Here is a 21,417-nt window from a genome sequence, read left to right on the forward strand (position 1 = left end):
TGCACGTCGTACACATGTTGTAATTGAAGTTTACAATCGTTGAAGTATTCAATTGCTTTGTGTGTTGTATTTCTGCGGACACTCAGATTTCTTTTTAGATAGGTTGTTGTAAAGGAGCTGTCCATCTTTATTATTGGTTATTACGTCTTGATTATTTCTATTGATTCAACGCATAGCTCATGTATTCATGGTTTGTGGTACGTTACTTTAAGGCACTTAACTGTTAGTTACTTTGTCAGTTTAGACAGTGAGTATGTGTGTTATGTATTTTTCATTTCATCCATTGTAGAGACATACAGCAATTCTAAGAGAGAAGAAAATACCAGTCTTTGACAGTGCCCCTTTTGCACAGCATTGGCAGTGGATGAAGAGGACAAGGAATGGCCCACATTGTCTCATGTAACAAGGCGGGGCTTCCATATAGCTTCTTCACAATTGTACGTTTTTGTACAACATATGAAATCATCCGAATTAGCCACAAAGTAAAATAGTTACGAATTCCTGTGAGATCAGGTTGGCAGAGAAAATGCATCTCATTCTTATCCAAATCGTAGACTGATGCTTTTTAAAACACCAAACAGTTGGGCTGTTAAGAATACAGATGCAGGATACAGAATTTTTGCTCATTTGTAAGTCTGACAAGTCCCCCATTTCGCCATTTTTGTAACCACTGCTGAGTACAGCTTGTTCTGGCACAACCTAGTCTCACAAGATAACCACAATGTTTTTTTTTATCACAGTAGGCCTCCATTAACACCGACTTCTAAAACAATGGGTGTTCAACTTCATGTTATTTTAACCAACCCTTGTATGTATCGGTTTATCTAAAGTAACTAACTAACTAACCAAACCTTGGAGGAAAATACTTTTTAGGAGCTCTGCAGGTTTCTTTTAGGTACAAGAAGATTGAATACACTTTCAAAAAGATGCATCAAACAGGAACTGTTTTGTGAAATGTGAATAAAACTGGAACAGAGCACGCACGTACGCACACGCAGTATAAGATTATGTAAGTGGCACAGAATAATTCAACATTTGCAGTTGAATTTCTCTGTAAGTTCCAGGTCAAATGTTTATCAGTCATTCAATATTGTATTTTATCTGGAGTATACAGCAAACTCTACAGTCCTTATTAAGAAGGCGTAAATATTATCTTCTTCTGACCTCTCAGTACTGTTGATATTCATACCCAAATCAAATTGAGCTTAACATGGTTTTGTTGTTCTCAATAAATGAATAAGAACAAGCAGAGAAGAACTTGAGATAACAGGAAACGCTCCTACAAATACGTTTTTTGTATCCGAGTGAACGGACATCAGCACTCTGTTAAAACGCTGGTGGCGCTTGGCCATGAATAATTGAACGAGTCCTCGTGTGAAATGATGAATGTGCAGAGATGTGTTCAATTTTGTCCATTTAAAGGTGAGTATTATTATTATATTTGAGTGACTGCATGCTCTCTTTGTCAAATCCTTGAACTATTACTGATATTCACAAGCTGTTAAACACAAACCCTGAAATACACAACAGGTCTATTTTGTGAGCTACTTTTCGAGGTTGCATTATAACCATCACGATCTTATTTTGGCAGCATAATTAGGTTGGCTACCCTGTGGTACAGCATTTGCATAAGGGGCGTGTCTAGTATGCCATTTATGTAGGCTGGAACAGAGCAAATGCAACCAGTTTTCACAGGCTGTCATAAATAGATTTGCCATTTGTAGGCCATCTGCATTTAGATGAACTGCGTTATAGACATCCCAGACCAAACAAAGCAGAAGATCAATTGTAAAGCTCTCCATTGACCAAATGGCGAATAAACACCATGGGCATCTGTGTTACTAACCTACAGACCAAACAGAAGCACAGATGCTGTATCTGAGCCCTCTATATCTGTGGAAAGGACTGTATGATGTCGACACTGCTACAGTGAGCGCCGTGCGGCGGTCACGTCCTCTGTGGAACTGCTTTGTGCAATGTCATCCACATGTGATGAACTATACAACAACAGAACTGAAAGGGCGGAGGAGTAGTCGATGGTTTTTACAACAGAGGTCTGATGCATATTGCACTGAAAATAGTAATGAACTGGATCAAATCTCAGACTGGTCGCAACCGAATATTAATGTATTTTTTGCCTACTTAAATCAGCTTTAGCTTTCTAAATTTCTTAAATGCTGGAGGTTGGTAAGATTCTGTGAATTCTCAAAAGTGAATTCGGATATTTTGGACTTTGTTTGAAGTTTCGTTTAGTATTATACGGAACACAAAAGAAGATATTTTGAGGAATGTTGGTAACCGAATATCGGCGGTACCCATTGACTTGCATTGGTTCAGTGTCCGTACAATAGAAGTGAATGGAACAGCCATTGTTTGGTTACCGATATTCTTCAAAATATCTTCTTTTGTGTTCTGTGGAAGACAGTTTGAAATGACAAGAGGGTGAGTGAATGATGACAGAATTTTCATTTTTGGGGTGAACTATCACTTTAAATGTGATTCATGTAGCGTTTGTGTACAATGCGAGTTTGTATCGTATTGTCAACGGCTTATTTACATGTTTAACCCACTTAGATTAAATCTGGCCCATTAGGAGTTGAAGTGAGCTGAGGGGGTGTAATGACTGCTTTGCAAAGAGAAGTAATTAACTGGCAGAGGCTGTAATTCTTATTCTGTGGGCTATTTGGCCTGCGGATTGGCTCCGCTGCTCTCTACGAAAGTAATGGTGCACGTATTCCATCCTCCCTCGTATCATGTGCACGTGCAGCGCATCCTGAAGAGACGGTCGCCACGGGAACCAGCCGCGGTCCAGCGCGGCTGCGAGAGCGGTGATGTAATGCTCCCCGCTGCTTCCGCTCGTGAAGGCTGCAGTAATTTAGAGAGGGGAGGAGGGCACACGCAGAATGTGTGTGTGAGTGTGTTGTGTGTTTGTAGGGAGTGTTGTAGCAGCAGGGTTATGCAAACCACAGCATCGCTGCAGTATCGTCTTCATCGGCTTCCTCATGAAGAAATGTCAAAATAATAACTTATCACAAGCCTGAAAAATTACAATATTCTAAATATACAAAAATTCTGTTATTGTGTATGCATGTAACACAAAAGCAACATTTTACAACCAAAGCTATTGTATGGCTTCAGAAGACATGGAGTATAAAATGCTACTTACAGTATATGGACTGTTGCAAAACAAGCTTTAGCAACAGGCCAATATCCAGTATAGATTTTATATAGACAACCCTAATCCTAAAGTCACGTGCTAAAACCGTTCTAATTTAAATAAACCCGTTTTTTTTAGTTCTTTGTTCTGTTGAAATGAGTGAAATTATGTATTTTCTTTGTTATTAAATTGTTTAAACATTCTCAAAATAAATAAATCACTATATAAAGGTTTGGAATGACATTTAGGTGAGTAAAAATTCACAGAAATGTCACAATTTAGTGAAGCATTCCTTACGGAGATGAATTAAAGTATAAAGATTTGACCAGAATCTTTTTTAAACCAAGGTCAATGTTAAAAACACAGCGAAAGTGTGTTCAATTCACATTCTAAACGGTCAGCGTTGTGAATAAATGATATACATTTTTATTGGCCTGCAGTATGCCCCAGCTTTCTGTTTCAAAATACTTCTGTCAACACAAAAGGAAAAAAAAATTAGAGACCATTTGATAATTTTTTCTGTTTTTCAAAATGTACTATTTATAGGTGTGCGTTTAGGTAAAACTATAATTTTTTATTCTAATAACTTATATTAGTTTCATTCTGTGAACTTCTAATAATATTTCTCCCAAATTTCAAATAAAAATATTGTTTCTATTTGCATTCATTTGCAGAAAATAAAAACTCAATTTTAAGCAAGATACAGCAGTAATATTTGTACATGTATTTAGGAAAAGTTCAACGATAATTGTTTGTGTGATAACCTGAATTTTGATCACAGTTGTCATGTGTCTTGTCATGCTGTCAGTCTTTCTCATTGCTGTTGGATGACTTTTTGTCTCTCCTGAGGTTTGATTTTGTTGAAATTCAACATACACTGCCACAACACATCTACAAATGCTGATTAAATGAACGTTTGGAATACTCTCATAATTTGTATCTATAACGCAATGATATAACAAGAAACAAGTTTATATTGGCAAACTGCGGAAAACCTCTCAGTTGAAGGAAATGGTCACAGGCTGCAAAGTGGTCTATATATATGAGCTGGAAGAGTGTTGCTGTGAAAGATCTTCCTTCTGGCATGACTCCAAAGAGAGAGTATGTTAGGGAAAGTTCGGATCAGAGATGAGGTCTCACCGAGTGACAGCTTCCCTTAATGCGACAGTTACTGGTAAAATCGAGTAGTGTGTGTTTGCATGTGTGTAAACGAAAGCAACGGACAGCCTGAGTAGAGAAATACAAATCAAATGTGTCCAACATTTCCAACCGCTGTACATTTCCAAATGCTAACCAAGTTGTTCATTCCACACAAAAGACATCGAGCTATTGAAATATGACTGCACAGCTGTGATAGAATTTAGCACTTTGCTCATGTTGTTTTTGACTTGCAAGAGCGTTAAATCTCAAAGGAAAGCAACGGATGAAAGAAGTCTAACCATCAGAGGGTTCTCCGCTCGTCTCTACCAAACACCACCAGCGAAACTGCCTCCAGTCCCCACTCGCAAAATCTCACAGAACAAACACTTAGATCCTTTGTCTGAAAAAAAGAGTGCGTTTGCGACTCTGTTGCATTAGGAGCTCAGGACCCCTGCTTTCATAAATCATTTCTCAGCCTTGATCTGGGAGAATTTTGACAGTGCACTTTTGTTTATGGAAGATTATGAAGAACAGAGGACAGCACATAAAGGCACTGAAGGCTTAACTGCTAGGCAGGGCTCTGCAATCCATAAAATCACAAATCAACACAATAGCCATTTATAAACAGCTCTGACAACATGACTTGCCAAACGTATAGAAAGGGAGTGAAGAGTGGATGTTAAACAGCCTTAGTTTCGCGTTTTATGAGTATTGGTCAATGGGGACTGACTGAAAGGTCATGACAATGTCAAGCTGAAGGTTTTAAAGTGCTCCATGAATGTACCCTTTACACATAAATTCTATGTAGCACTGAGAACATAAGGCTAGTGTTTAAAAGTTTAGGGTTACTTCACTGAAACGTTAAATGAACAAAAATAATTTTCTTTTGAAGGGGTAATGTTTGAAATTATTTGAGTGGACAATACATTTTGTTTTTTTTACATTTTGTTTTTTGAAAACAAAAAACTTTATTTAAAAAAAACCTGAAATGAAAACTTGGATGGAAACGTCTTCAATACTGTTTGATAAAGCATCCCAGGCAGTGGCGTTGCTAGGTCCTTTTAGCTAAAGCCCCCCTAAAGTTCTAGCTTAGCCCCCCTAAAATATTGTAAGTACAAGTCTATACAAGTATTCGAGATAACTTTATAGTCCCCTTTAAAACTTTTATTATGAAATGGTGGAAGGCTACGTTATTTAGCGCATTTTTCAGTTTATAGCAGCACAGAGTGGATTGAACGTCATAAGCAGAGTACAAGGTGACATCCGCATCTTTGCCATTATTTGTTATAAATGCAGCTTACATAATATGATGTGGGAGCAAAACAAGACCCTTTCTCATCCACTGTAAAACGTTTTGTCTGCGTTCACCCCTCATCCCACTGTTAACTAGTTGTTTACGTTACCTCTAGCAAAATTAAAGCACTTCACACCAAAACCTAGAATCGCCAGGATCAGGAAATTACTTCATAAAAAGCAAAGAGTACATTTCTATAATTTCTAGGCAAATTGTGACCACAATGAAGTTCTTTCTTTGGACTCAAATGCTCTGAAATTGTATGTGTGTGTGTAATTTTCTTTGTCTAAAAGCAGTCAATGCTGATAATATTTCAAAATAATGCAGAAAAATCAGTTCTGCTCTTATAAATCTCAGTCGAATATTATCTTTTAAAGATTTGACACTACAAACCCAGACGCACAGGGTCTAAAAACAACTTTGGGTCACACTATATTTTAAGGTCCAATTCTCGCTATTATCAAACCATTTACTACCACTTTTGCTTCAATAAACACGTAACTTGCAGCATATTTATAGTTATTAAGGTAGTTGTTAGGTTTAGGTATTGGGTAGGGATTTAGAATATGGTCATGAATACATGCTTTATACATACTAATATGCTAATAATCGCCAAGATAATAAGCAACTAGTTAATAGTGAGAATCGGTCCCTATACTGAAGTGTTACCCAACTTTGTTTTGTTGAGTTCATTATTAAACTGCCATAATGTGCCACTTTAAAGGCTACAGTATATCACTCCAGTCAAATTTACTGTATCTGCACTTCATGGTCCCTAAAAACGGTGTGAATCTACAAAAATACAGACATAAAAACACATTAGTTTGGAAGGCTCACATTTGGCAGTCGTGTAGAAAAAGCACTCTGCCTCTTTCCCATACACCAGTCTTTATTGTTTAGTGTCGGCTGGGCTTCTCACTCTCTCGCTCTCTGTCTTCACCTCTGTTATTTAAACAAGATGAGTAAAGTGAAGAATGACAGTAAACCTGGGAGTTCTCTCTTCACAACACAGTGGAACCTGTTCAACCACTACAGCCCAAAACTGTGATGCAAGTATCAGAGGGTCAAATCATGGTGCTTTGATGTATACCATCAATTTGTATGCTTACCATATGCATCCAAAGAACATCTATGGTATGGTAAAAAGTATTAAAAAAAGATTATAGGGTCAACCTGTTTTTTTGTAAAAGCTTGGTCAGGCCAGTCAAATCAGCGTAAACCTGCTAATATCAGCAATTTAATCTGATTGAGACCATTAACTGGTCCCTAAAATCAGCAGATAGTACAGCATCCATCAAGCAACACCTGCTACAGTTTGACCACATTTTTCCTTCATTAGAGTGATGGCATGTGTGCTTGTGTTACCTTGTACGGCCTGGAGCTTGTGGGTCTGTATGATGATACAGAGTTGGAGCACAAGTTGAGGGGCGCTCTCCAGGAACGTAGCCAGCAGGTGGAGCATGCTGACGTCGGCATACTCGTACACCATCCTCCAGTAAAATCTCCAGCGGTAATTTTCTCCGCTCTGCCTACTCCTGATGCCCAGGTAGAGGGTGTTGAAGTACCTTGAGAAGACACAAACAAAGCTATTTGTAATTAAATCTTGTTGAACTGTCTGTTACAGGACTAAGGCCACGTTTACACAATGAGAAACTGAAAAGCTTGTCCTTTGCGTCTTTGAAAAGTTTAACACATGACGGCGTTGTCAAAACGGATCCAAGAAACGGATAAAAACACTGTAGTATGCAGTATGCCAGTCAAGTAAGTGGATGGCGATGTTGTTGTGTAAAGAAACAGGACATGCCTTGGCACATACACATGCATTCATTTTGCATTCTGATTTACCATTTTTGTAATAAACAATAGATGTTTCATTGCTCCAAACGAGAATAGCCAGTCATAATTCATCGACTTGAATCTTAACTGGCGCACACGTATTGTACGCTGGCGCAGAATCAGACGTGAACCTCTGTAAGAAAATGAACTCTCAAAAGATAATGCAGATGAAAACTGCTGCGTGGAGAAAAGACATTCTTTTGAAAGCTGTGAAGGGCGCAATGATTGCTGCCGCCTAATAACATTGATGTAGCGGCCATGCATTTGCGGCAGAGGATGTTGGATGATTTGAGCAGAACATTTCCCAGAGACAGCTTACACATTTGCCATTGCAACATGTTCATTGAGACATTTTGGACAATATAAACATTCACACCATAATGCAAGAATTTGTCCGCTCTACTCTAGCGCAAATCCACCTTTGGTGTTTTTCAAGGTAGGGGTTTTCTCTATTATTTTTGTATGTATGTAAACAACAGCTCAATAACACTTTAATCTAAATGTTTTGTTTACTTTCAGCCGACTGGTTCATTGTATTAGGATCGTGTGTTTAAATTGTGTGCTGTTTAAATTGTTTTTATTTTCGCCATTGACGTATTTTATTGTTTCTTAATCTAACGTGGTACACCACATAACACGCACACAGAAAGCATCCCCAACCCAAAACTTCTTCCCGCGCCACCTTGGTTTGTGCGATATTGCTTAAAAATTCACCCCAGTAATTTCTTATTTGACAAAAATACATTTTTATCTTAAAACAATTATATTGAAACGGATGACATGGACCAAATAATTTATAAATAACAACCAATAAGAGCCCATCATACCGTCTGTTCCTGTACCACGGATGTCTAAATCTACTGATTTTCAGGAAATGAAAAAAAAACCCACTGTATAATGATTGCATACTGTGTTTTTAAAGTTGACAATCACTTTTTAATATTTTCTATTGGTTACATAGATATTTGCAATACCATGTGACAAACATAAAGTGTGACAAATAATGATTCATGCCAACAACAAAAAATCATGAAATACGGAGATACAAAGTTTCAGAAGGAAAGCAGCGAAATATGGAAATTCTTTCAATACTGTTTAAAAAGCTTCCCAGGTTGAGACCTCAAGAAGCCAGATGATAAGTCAGAACATAAATCCCACAGATACAATTTGTGACCATTCCGGGTTTACTTTTATTCTTAAATGTGGAAAACAAAAGAATCAAGGATGTAATCCAAAACTTTTGATGAGTTGAGTATATATATATATATATATATATATATATATATATATATATATATATATATATATATATATATATATATATATATATATATAAATGAGCTACTATATGAAAAGATTATTTGCAAAACCAGATAACCAGTATGTATTTTTCATCATCATAAAACATAATAACAACAAATCAAAGCTTTCTCAAAAGTAGGATGGGAGTGAGAATGACAGCCTGTCACAAGACGTTGATAAGCAATTGCTCAACAAAGAGCCATGTGTCATCTGCTAATCATAATGGATCGGAGGAGAATGTACCACATCAGCCCTTTGTTAAAGTTTCTGCTTTCTTAGGGTCCTGCGACTGTGAATCTGGCGTTAGTGTGACGCGCTGTTCTTGAAAAGCAGCTAAAATCATCTGCTTCCAGCACAGTGACTTTGCCAACTGAGCGACCTGTCCCTGCATTGCTCCCCATTGCAAAGTTTGCCCCCCGCCCCTAAATCAGACACACACTTTCATTTAAACACACTTATTCTCTGACCCCTGAGATTCATTAACAGAATTTAAATGCCCTCTCTTAACAAGAGGCTTTCCCAAAACCCACAAAACCATCTGCAATTTTTTTACTACGAGGATCAACTATAAAGAAATATTAAACAATGTGTACAAAAGCTTATGGGGATATGGTCTCATTTACATTATGTTTTCTCATTGATTTCTATGAGAGCGGCTGCCGCCCACACTGTCTGCCAGAATCTCTCTGCTACAGTATAAACTTTAAAACCATTCTTTGCATACAAATGATCATAGTACAATACTTGCCAACTTCAATTAATTTACAAGTGAAGGATAGGGGATCATTGACTGTTGACAAAAGAAAGTAATGCTAAGAGGTAGCATTGTATTCATATCAGAATAAGACAACTTGAGGTATCCATGCTTAATGCCAACCTGCTTATTGAATATAAACAGACACACAACTAAAAACAGATCAAAGTTTTATACTATAATACAGTTTAATATTGTATAATACAGTTTAATATTGATTTAAAGGAATCGTTCACATTTAAAATAGAAATTCTGTAAATGTAAAATGACAACAGGGTGAGGAAATGATGACAGAATTTTCCTTTTGAAGGTGAACTATTCCTTTAATATGTACTGTGGGTATTTTCCATATTGATGTGTTTACTGCTGTTTTACCTGTATTTTTAATTTAACCCCAAATTCAGTATTAGTGTTAGTGTATGTTTGTATAATGAATGTTTTAGTTCACATTTGTTTTATACACTTCCCGATTACCATACACACAGACAACAACAACTGGGATTGCCAAGGTTTCAAAGAAACTCTTTATGTAATCCTGTTTATTTCAGCATGCCGACGAGCATGAGAAAAGTGTTCTAGACGTGTCAGACTGGATATTCAGGCTATGTGAATCCTGGCCTCTGTCGTGATACGATCTTGCCTTGGCAGTGCAGGCCTAGTTTAGTAATTCACAGAGATTCTCAACAGATAACAGGCACTGCTCTGCTGTAAACATGATAGAGCTCTCGTATAAAACCTGAGAGCACGGGTTAACACTCTATTCATCATCCTCAATATTTCCATAAAGGAAAAATCTATGAAACAAAGCAGCAATCGTCAGAGTTAACTGGAAATGTTTTCATGTTCCACAACAGCATTGACTGATTCAGAGGAAAAGCACTATGACAAAATTACCGCAGTCCTCTCGCACAGAGCAGTAGGGTCGCGGTGTGATCTTCTGGCTGACCTTAAGATTGGGCGTCTGTCCAGCTTCTTTGTCAGATAAGTGGGCTTCAGAAGAGGTCTGCTCGAAAATGCATCGTCTCCTGACATTTCTTCCACTTACCCTAAAGGCCACGCGGAGAAAGGCCTCTCGTATGGTTTGGATTTCAGATAAGACACAAGCCGTCTCTGTTTCTACCTCGGCAATATGTATCTCTTTCATTCACTGTCCATCTAAAACCATCGGTCCAAGAAGTCTGACTGGCCACTGCATCACATTGCTGCCGAAGGCCGGCTATCTAACCAATTCCCATTCAGAATGAGATCAGACAGATGATGATAATAGGATTCTTTTCGAAATTGTCAATATATTTCAATATAAATTTTTTGTATGAATGACATCACACTTCATGAACCGTATACTTGTCGACAGGTTTGTAGCTGTTGTCTTGAACAGACTGATCTCAGGTCTTCCTTAGACAAGACACTTCCTCCATTTCTCTTCTTCACTTCAGGCTAGCGCTCTCCTCTTCATCAATGTCTCATTTAAACTTCCCAACCATCGCCGCTACTGGCCATCACACACACACAAGTGCATCGTCCCTCGGCACAGCGCATCGCTTCGTGTTTCCCTAACCTGCCAATCAGTTGGTGGAAAACATCCCTGAGAGAGTGCATAGAATCATTTGTACTGTTGTTGTCAAATGTTGCATCATGTTTCTTGAGCTAACTGCACCAGCCACATAACACAACCATAAACATCACCAGTTCCATTCCTGCCTTCTCACTTTCAATGGCGGGTGCTGAACAATCAACAAATAATTAAGCATTATGGGTCATTTTATCCATTTCAAAGCATAAACATATCAAAACTTTTTTTGTGAGTGGATGGAGTAAAATCGCATATCGTTCTTTGAGTTGGGTATCTATGTAAAGCTTAGAATTTCCTTTTGCCTTCATGTATTCTTAACAACGTCATGACAGCGGTAAGCCAATGGAGAGCATTATACACCTGTTTCTTCTTAAAGAGGGCCCGCTACAGCCCTTTAAACCTTAAAGGCAATTTTCTCTAAATTTAGATTATATTTAAAAAGTTGTTTCAATTCTTTTCAAAGCTGTCAAACTTTTGCCCGTGCAGGTTCAGAGCCCGTCCACACGGAGACGCATTTATCTGTATATGTAAAAATTGTGTATTGTAACTGTGTTTCATCCAGAAATATACAGCGTTTTGGGAGCTTGAAAGCGCTATTTTTGAAACCGGGTGCCAGAGTGGATAAATCTGAAAATGACACCCTTGCAATTGAGGTGCCATAGACTCGTGCTAGACACGTGTGACACACCAGGTATATTTTAGATTAGATTAGATTCAACAGCTGTGAATCTAGAAAATTGCCTTTAAGGTTTACACAGGATGGATTATTCTTCACAGCTGTAAATAAAATTTTTTTATTCATAGTGTTATTTTGTAACGCAAAACATCATAAGGGCTTGTAAAAAAATGTTTATCGCTTCTAAAAATTCAACCGCTATTTTTGAAGCCCATCCAATACATCACCAAATAACAAAAACAAAAAAAACTTCAGCGAAGTCGATTCGAACACAATGCATTCTTGAGCCACGATTTCAAAGCTTAGAAGTGCTCCTGGCTGGTTTATGGTTATCTGGTTATCTGTTACGGTCAAATCCTGCTTACTCTTCAAACGCAACTCTAGCATCACTATTCAGTCTCGTCATTCATTGACATTCAGAGGAAAGAAGTTTAATCAATAGGCTGCACAGGTCAGTCATGCAATGAAATCTTACGGGACTCCATTTACTGAAGTTATTCGTACTTTTTGATTGGGTTTATACGCTGATGTTATTGAGTGATGTGCACTTCCAGGCAGACTTTGTACGCCTGGAAGCACTCGACCTGCTAATGGCAACAGAAGGAACAGTCGGTTAGGAACAGGACTTTGCTTTTACAACGTCGGGCACGTGGGAATGCCTGAGTCTCTGACAATCTACGGGCCATCCAAGGAAACACGTCTGCTCTTTTGATCTGGTTGCTAAGCACCAGGGCTCCACATGCCTCCAGAGAGCTGTTTCAGAGTGGATTATACGATGACAGTCCCAATGCACACAAAAAAAAACTCTAGAAAAGAAGGAGTAACTTTCTTTATAGAGAAAAGCTCCTCAGCTCATTGATTTATTGCCGGCCAATATTGTATACAAGTGTTTAAAAGCAATCTGCTGGCACTCGAGGGGAAAAGCAAAAAGAAAAAAAATAGAATAGAAAATAAAACAAAGAAACAACTGTGATGGTGATTTAACAGCCATCATCGCTCACACAAGTGAAAGATTGCATTCACAGCAATATGCTGGCGATGCATGGACCGATGCCTGCTCTACACCAACTCACTGTAAAGTAATATCAGTATCACTGTGTAGGCAGAGCGCTGTCACACAATGGCGGATGGACTGATGCCATGCACTGACGGCATAGACTGAGAGAGACAGTCGGATATCTGCAGAATGAGAGGAGGGCATACGTTCAGCGTATTGCGTGTCATTAAAAACTTGGAGTTTCATTCAAGGGTCAACGGATGCATAAGATCCATGAAACTCTAGGAATAAAGCTGCAATCTGTAACTTCTCTCTGTTATGTCGAGTGTTTTCTTTAGGTAGGTTGTGCTTTGGTACCACCTCTGCGGAGTGATCACTGCATCTAGCAGATCTGTCATTGTACATTATAGTTGCCAAAATTCATGTCCGGGGCAGTGGCGTTGCTAGGCCCTTTTAAGGTGGGCTTTAGCCACCCTAAAGTTCTAGCTTAGCCCCCCTAAAAAATGTTGAGTAATTATGTACTTTGTACATGAATTCGAGATAGCTTTATAGTCCTCTTTAAAATGCTGCCTCCGCAGGCATCTTACTAGATTTTGGAACAGAAATACCCTCAAAATAAAATGTCTTAAACCATAGATAAAACTCAAGTATGGTAGCAGACATAAGTTTAGATTGAAAATCGAAACCTCCACACGGCCCCTGGGGCCGACGGCATACAGGAAGCCAAAATTCAATGTACTTTCACGGCTGCCCAAAGCCTATGCAATGATGAATGTCTGCTGTCTAGATGCCAAGAGGGACCAACTCAATCCAAATCAATTGAACCGTGTTATTCAACAATTATGCCAGGCTTTTTGCTGCATGATGATGGAAAGAAGGTCACCGGCACACAACATCATAAATACAGATCGGCGCTGAATATTGCTTTGTGCTAAATTCCTGACACTGCCCATCTTTCCCGCATTTACCAGTCACCGCAGATGCATAAGTCAGACGCTCATAAGCAGAACTGCAGCTACCGAGAGTTTTATGGTAGAAAAATTTACATGAATGACAGCAACACTCCTCCGGCTCGGAAAATGAGCAACGGCTGTACGGATGGATGCACTTCAGGCCCAACGCGATAGCATGGGAATTTAATTATTAAAGGCATAATAGATTCATAATAAACATTCAATTCATTTGAATTCATTCACACGCCCACACCCCAGACGTAATTCGATCAAATGTGATTTGGCTCGTATTAAAAATGACTCAATAATATCCTGTTATTAAGAGATTAAAAAGATAGCAGCTAGTCATGCTGCTTAACACAAGCTTAAAATGCACAAAAAGCTAAATGAGTGGTTGGAGAGTCAACCGGTTGCATGGTTTTTTAAACGGATCGGTCAGCAATGTATCCACCAGCAGTCATGGACTCACGGTACCATGTCATATCCTCGTGCCAAAGGGAAGATGAAAAGTGTGAAGCCATGACAGGGTGCCGTTAGCGTGGTGCTGTTCTCAAGTGAGGGAGAAAGCGAGAGGAATGGAACGGGGAGGGAGAAAAATGAGACTGACAGGTGCTTTGCCCTACGTTTGCAGAGACCGAAGGCAGCTCGGTGCAGGGGCTGATGGGTAGGCAGCCTTCCTGCTTAATGCAGCCCTCATTAGACACATGGAGAGCCAGTGCCTTCAGGCTATATGCAGACAGTGAGTAAGGACTTCTTTGGACCATAGCTTGTGTTTATGGCAACCGCTCTATGATGGAACATCGAAGGAATTTCTAGAAATGTGCACACTGTTAATATTACAGTTTCATACAATGCATATAAAACCATAAATATGATTAGATTCATCACACAATAAACAGCTGTACTGTACAGGTTGCCATCATGAAGGTATGATAGTTGGAAAATATTAAAATACTAAATAAAACGGTCCAAATATAAAAAAAATCGATTTTGGTAGACATATTTGTTGCAGGGTTTCATTTTATATATTCATTTGACGGGTCTGTACAGTGTAATGTTGTTTTATAATACATTTTTATATCATATCATATTTATATCATATTTGTAGGTCTTCATAAGTTTTATGTCGAAATTATTTATTGCTCTGTATACTGATTTGGAGTACAGTGACAGTGTTTTTGAATCCAAGACTAATTTCCCTCTTGGGAAAATTGTATTGGTCAATTTCAAAACTCAAACTTAGTTTCATTTTTCAAGAAGTCTGCACAATGCACTATACAAACTTCCCTTCTTAAAGCAATATTCCTATAGTGCAATAATACTGGAAAAGGTAAACATTTATGTATTTATAAATATTAAAGTGTCTTCAACATACTTAACATAAACTATATTAACATGTTTGCATGCACTGTATGGATATAAAGAAAGCAGAGATATTTTTTCTTTCACATTTGCATTCATTACACAATGAATAATTACATGTTTTCAAGAATTTACAATTACAGATGTTAAGTTATATGTAGCATTCAGAAAAATTACAATGATATCATTGCTGCATGTGAATGCTTACAGTAGCATTCTGTCAGTGTCAATTAATAAGGGATTTTCAAATTTAACTCTGTACAATTTATACATTTAAAGTTAAGTTAAAAAGCAAAAAGTCAACAACATACTTAAACGTCTGAAATCATTTTTGTAGAAAAAATATAATTGTGGCATCATATCAATTTATTTAATTAGAAAACAAATATATTATTTGAAAAAATCTTTTGGATGTACTATAATGGATGAATAAATATCAAATAATGAAGAAAAAGCTGCCAATAAAAGATCTGAATATATGAGAACTTCTTCAATTTCTAAACTTTTGACTGGTACTAGACGGACCATTGCTATATAGTAGCATATGAACCCATAGACACTTGGCCAGGGGCGTAGCACAGAATCTCGGGCCCTGTGCAAAGGCAATGTGTGGGGCCTCTCCACGCTACTTTTAAGTAAATTGTTATAGTTATTTATAATACAGCACTGAATCTCATTTCTGTATGAATTGTGATATACTTAAATATGAATAAATCACCTCAATATCCCCGTAAACATGAATTTACAGTTTAACTGCATAAATGGTAGTAATGATGCCACTTCATGATTGTAACTGAGTCTAGTATGTCAAGAAACAATGGCTCCCCTCTTATTTCAATTTTATTTGTAGAAAGGCCTAAATACGCAAGCATTTCTTTTTATTACATCCATATTAATTGACCTTTACAGTGTTATTATTTTAATTGAATGTTTTATATAATTAGGGGTAAAATTAAAATGTCAGAAGAACTGCCTCAACTTCGTACATCTCCAAAGTTGACCTCAATACGCAGATAAAAACAAAAAGCGTGATATGTTTGTCCTTTTATGAGCTCTATAGTCCGGTGTACATTGATTTTAAGTGATTGTTTTAGAAGTTAGCATCCTGCACTGTATATTCAATTCCCAAAAATGTTTGGGTTGTCTGCCAAAATAACTCCCACAGTCTCCTGCCTACTTTTTGTGAAGGCCAAGAACAGCGAATTTGGTGTTCACCTAGACCAACGAGATCGATTTCAATCATTTAAGCAGGCTTCCAAAAATCTGAATTCAGAAACAAAAACAATACCTTAACGACACAAATACTAAATACAAACTACCCAAATACTACTTTTATCGGAGCAAGCACCAGCTGTAAAGTGTATTGTACTTCATCTGCCTGTCGATGAGACTATCCATCTTCTGCTGTGAGTGGGAAATGGAAAACCCGGTGATAACAGAATCGGAGTGATAACAGAATGCTTTCAGCAGGGATGCGGGTCCATTTCACTTTTTTCATACAGCCTATAATCGTGCAGTTCGCGGTGAGGCATGAAAGATGTCTGACGAAGCTTCTCAATATTATTGGGAAGTATACGCGCACAATTGTTAAATAATAATAAATATAATTTCAGGAACTTCAAGGCCCCTCAAATGCCAGGGCCCTGTGTACTCAGTCACCCTTTTCCCCCATGAATAACAAACACATGATGCCATTAATAAATCTGCAGGCGATTAATGAAATGAACGATGTGTCAACAGCTTTTGTGAACAGATCACCTGCACTACAGCACATTATCAAATAGACTGCTGTTGCACACTCCATTGGTCCTGCAGACGTGTTTCAGATCTACAGCGCTCTGCGGCTGATACGATTTTCAGATTGTATCTAATGCACAGAATAGCGGCCGACTGTAAAACACAAAGATGGGCAATGAAAAAGAAATGTACATTTATAAACCTTCATTCGAGAGCTGAACAATAGTTCTTCAAGTAAACCAAAGGAGACTCTTAGGAATACTCCACTTACAGGAACGAATGAATCACGCTGTTTTGTCCGTCTCCGTGAAGCGAGGCTTCTGAATAACAAATCTGCCTATTGCCTCTTTTTAATCCTTGCATCTGTATTTCTGCCGATAAGAAAGATGCACATGAAAGAAGGTCATACTAAAACACAAATCAGAATTCATTTATCATTCTGCTCTTCATTTATCAAGCCCTATCTGAATTCTTAGGACTGCTCAGAATCACAGCGGTACCTGAGATTTACATTTATGCATTTGGCGGACGCTTTTATCCAAAGCGACTTACACAACCTTACGTTGTTAACGCAATGTTCTTACCACTGAGCTACAGGAGAGCCTAGATAATTTCAGGTTGTGAACAGTGCACTTTCGAGAAACCAGAGCCATTGAGTGAGAGTTGTGCCAACGGAAGTTCAAAATGGTTGTCAAAAAAAGTTGGTCTGTTTAGCTTGAGCTCCATGCGTTACTAGTAAGTTCCGGGAACTATTGAGAGGCTCCATGAACTGCCATTGTTGACTCCAATGGAACAGTTTTTTTTCACAGCAGAGTTGAGGCGACTCTCTCTCTCAATGGCATTGAGACATAATAATTGGTCATTGCATGTCATTGAATGGCTTATTCACACTAGTGGATTACTAACCAAATTAAAGCACTTTATCTGGTTCCATCATTTCTTTCCAGGGCCAGTGGATTGAAAACATGGAAGGGGGAATCTCCTCAACCACTACCAATGCGCAGCATTCAACTGGATGATGCAACGGCAGTCATATTGCTTCAGAAGGCCAACCCAACACCAGCTTATTGGTGGAGAAGAGACAGAGTTACCAAGCCAATTGGTACATATTGGTATGACTAGGACGTCTCATCCAAAGGACAGTAGTGTCCCCATCACTATACTGGGGCATTAGGACCCTTACAGACCACAGGGTGAGCAGCCCTGCTTGCCTCACTAACACCTCTTCCAGCAGCAACCTAGTTTTGCGAGGAGGTCTCCAATTCAGGTATTGACCAGGCTCAGCACTGCTTAGCTCCCGTGGGCAACCAGTCTTGGGCTACAGGGTGATTTGGCTGCTGGCTAGATAATATGATGCTTCCTTTATTGATCCAATATGAACCTTCATATTTGTTGATAGTTTTATCTTGTTATAGATGATCCAAAATCTGCAGACTTCCTTTCTAATTATTTTCTCCCCCTCAAATAAAAAAAGAATCTGCACCACCCACTCTGTCTGTCCACAGTCCAGTGTGCTGAAATACATCAGACGGGCTGTCTGAAAGTATTGATCAGAACGAATTATGTCCCGCCCAGAACAGAGGCATTATCACCAGGCCTCTCTACAATGTCCCAGTGTTGCCTTGTGTGCTGAACAACGAAAAAACAATTGACAGCTGTAACTCAATATGTGCACACAAGATATTCTGACACACAAAAGAAGATATTTTGAAGAATGTTGGTAACTGAACAACAATGCTACCCATTCACTTCTATGGGATAGACACAAAACCAATGCAAGTCAATTGGTACCGCCGTTTGGTTACCAACATTCTTCAAAATATCTTCTTTGGTGTTCTGTGGAATAAAGAAAGTAATACATGTTTGAAACGACAAAAGGGTTGAGTAGATGATGACAGAATTGACATTCAACTATCACTTTAATATGAAATATGGTTGAGATATGGGAGGAAAAACTGGCATTGCATTTAATATTCAATTTGGCCTTTTGAGGCTGATAATCTGAAATTATGAAGCTAAAACACCTCCTTCATCTGACCATAGAAACAACGGGATACAAAAACAGGCCCTACGAGTCCTAGAAGTGCCACATACTTTTACAATAAGCAGAGGGTGAGATCAGGAGCTATTGATCCATTTTGTCTGTGGCAATGAGAGAGGTGGGTCGCTCTGCCTCTGGTCAGTTTTCACAAAGAAATAAATGTGGCTCAGAGATGCTACTTCAAAAAACACCTGAGGTTTCCTTTACTGACAACCATCAATACTTCCTTTCTTCTGTTTGTTACAAATAAACCTAATGGGGCATGAAATTAAGTTCGGTTGTGAATGTATTTGAAAATTAAAGCTGCGAGAGAACATCCCCATGATGGCCTTTAGATGGTTCAAACTGATCTCGCGCAGATTCATTCAGTAAAACACTTTTCTTTACTTTACAGAATTTATTCTGCAGAGCGTGTAGCCCTTGGCACCCTCTACACTCACATTCATAAAACATGCTATCGAATGATGGCGGCCCGGGGCGGCTCGGCCTGCTCACAGGTCTACAAACACATGTAGCACGCTGTCAGTGCTTTACAGCTGTGCTGCAAATACACACGTGCACCATTCAAGGGTGTGAAAAGTGACGTCATTAGATTGCTTCACGCTGACCCACATACGCATACAGATTTTTGATGATTTGCAATGAAACTCGCAATGAGATTTGGTGTCCACGTCACCAAACAGAACAGGGTAGACGCACAATATTTATATACAGTACATGCAGAAGAACCAAGGTGAAATTAAAGGATGTCCACCTCTTTCATAGATCAGGAGATTAGATGCAGTTTCATTCACTCTTTGCAGGTGCTTCAAAATGCTATAGAAGACCAGTTTCATAAAGAACGTTAAACATTCAAAGTAAAAAAAAATTATGAAGTAAAGAAAACGATTCTTATAAGAACTTTTGAGCAAATGGTTCTTTGAGGAACCAAAATTTTTTTTCCGTGGCCTTGCTTTGAGGAACCTTTTGTAGCACCTTTATTAAGGGCGTAGTTTTAGATGTTTTTCCTAAAATTGCCATAAAATGAAATGAAAGAAATAAAAATAGAAACAAATGAGGCATCGAGTATGAGATTGTACAGGTTAAAAAAGTCAGATTTGGTTAAATTTGAAGAGAAACATTTATGTTAAAATCTCAAATCTCATTCTGTTACATTGTTAAGATCTCATCTCAAACTCTAATGATGACATTTGTGAGATTACTGGGTCTTTTTCTCAAGAGAAGTGACCAAGAAAAGAAAGAAAGTTTCCACTTGCTCTCCATTTAATCCCATGTCTAGGTGAAATTATATGTAGAAGATGTAAACAAACATCACATTGTTTTAAAATCAATTTTACATAAATTTATATTGGGCCTAATTTAGATTAGAAATTTGTTTGCAGGAAACAATGACAGTAATTGAAATACTCACAGCACGGTGCTATTTCACAGTTCAAATTCAACAAATTTACAACGGAGGTCTGTCTGCCTTTGATTCGAGTCGCATTGTGCATTTACATGCCGTTAACAGGTTCCTTCTGCATAAAAAGAGAAATCTGTGATTTGTCATTCCTCTCATACACTTCTTCCTTAATCCCCATCTCTCTGAGCATTCATCTCACTCAAGTTTGTAGCTGCCTGCCTACCCAGCCGCCAATAAGCCATGCATCCCCTCTAAGCCTTAAAAAGCTTTGAGGGAAAAGCCTCAATCGAGGCTTTGCATTGTTTACAGACAACAGTTTCCGCCCAATGAGCACAACGCTTAAAGACGACCCATGCAAAAGATTGAGATCAAGCTGAATTATAAACATTTTCGCTCCGATATAAACGTCTTTCCCCGCCTCTTAGGAGCGAGTTGATCCGAAAAAGATGGGTGGGAACCAACACTCAATGAATAAAAGCATCCGTGGACGTTTTCTTGAACTCATTTCGAGTTCACCCACGCAGAGCGGCACACGTTGCAGATGAGTCACTTCTAACATACTTTCATTTCGGCACTTCTTCGAATACCGAAGCAATGACACAACCGTAAAATCAAGACCTGCAGAGGGGTCAAAGTGATCTTCTGTGGATTGGAAGTGAAACTCATAATAATCAAAGCTGTGACCTATGTAATCAGCAGTGATGAACCGCATGCTTTAACCGCTCGAGGGAGAAACTCGCCTTAATCCGGCTCCGTGGCAGCCAGACGAGAACAGCAGGCATCATTTAAATCGAGCAGTTTGGAGAGGCGTGGGAAACATTTAAAGAGCTCTTCATTTCAGAGCAAAGGCCTCAACTGAAACGGAAATGTTCACTGTGTACATTGATGGAAGGGTCTTTTGGCGATTTGAGTTATACAAAAGTACTTCTTATTTTCTGGATAGATGAATTGTGTTAGTTAGAAATAACAAATCATTCATAGAAACATCTGTGGTGGGAATGTCAGAGAGTGAAGCTGAGGAATTCGATCACTGCGACTTTGGGGAGTTGGGTCGCGTGTAAACAGAAGTCCAAGTCTGAAGTTGTTAGTTTTACTCTGTTGTAGCTTCATATATTTTTCATATAGAACTAAAATTAAGTTTCTAGAGATTTCCTGGAAAGGCCTTGCTGCGGAATACAGAATCAAATAAGAAT

General features: G+C 38.5%; 1 protein-coding gene across 2 annotated transcripts in view; it reads right to left on the reverse strand.

Annotated features, from left to right (window-relative positions):
* The window catches only part of xkr4 (XK related 4), a gene marked incomplete at both ends in the record, with an annotated part of 41,875 nt that overhangs the window by 9,771 nt on the left and 10,687 nt on the right, over window positions 1-21,417 (reverse strand). For both annotated transcript variants that reach the window (XM_079452692.1, XM_079452691.1), the window contains one exon: window positions 6,957-7,156. In XM_079452692.1, the coding sequence (XP_079308818.1) occupies window positions 6,957-7,156 (200 nt within the window). The remainder of the gene's footprint in view (window positions 1-6,956; window positions 7,157-21,417) is intronic.

Source organism: Barbatula barbatula (assembly GCF_947034865.1).
Source record: "Barbatula barbatula genome assembly, chromosome: 3".
In the NCBI taxonomy this organism is placed as follows: Eukaryota; Metazoa; Chordata; class Actinopteri; order Cypriniformes; family Nemacheilidae; genus Barbatula; species Barbatula barbatula.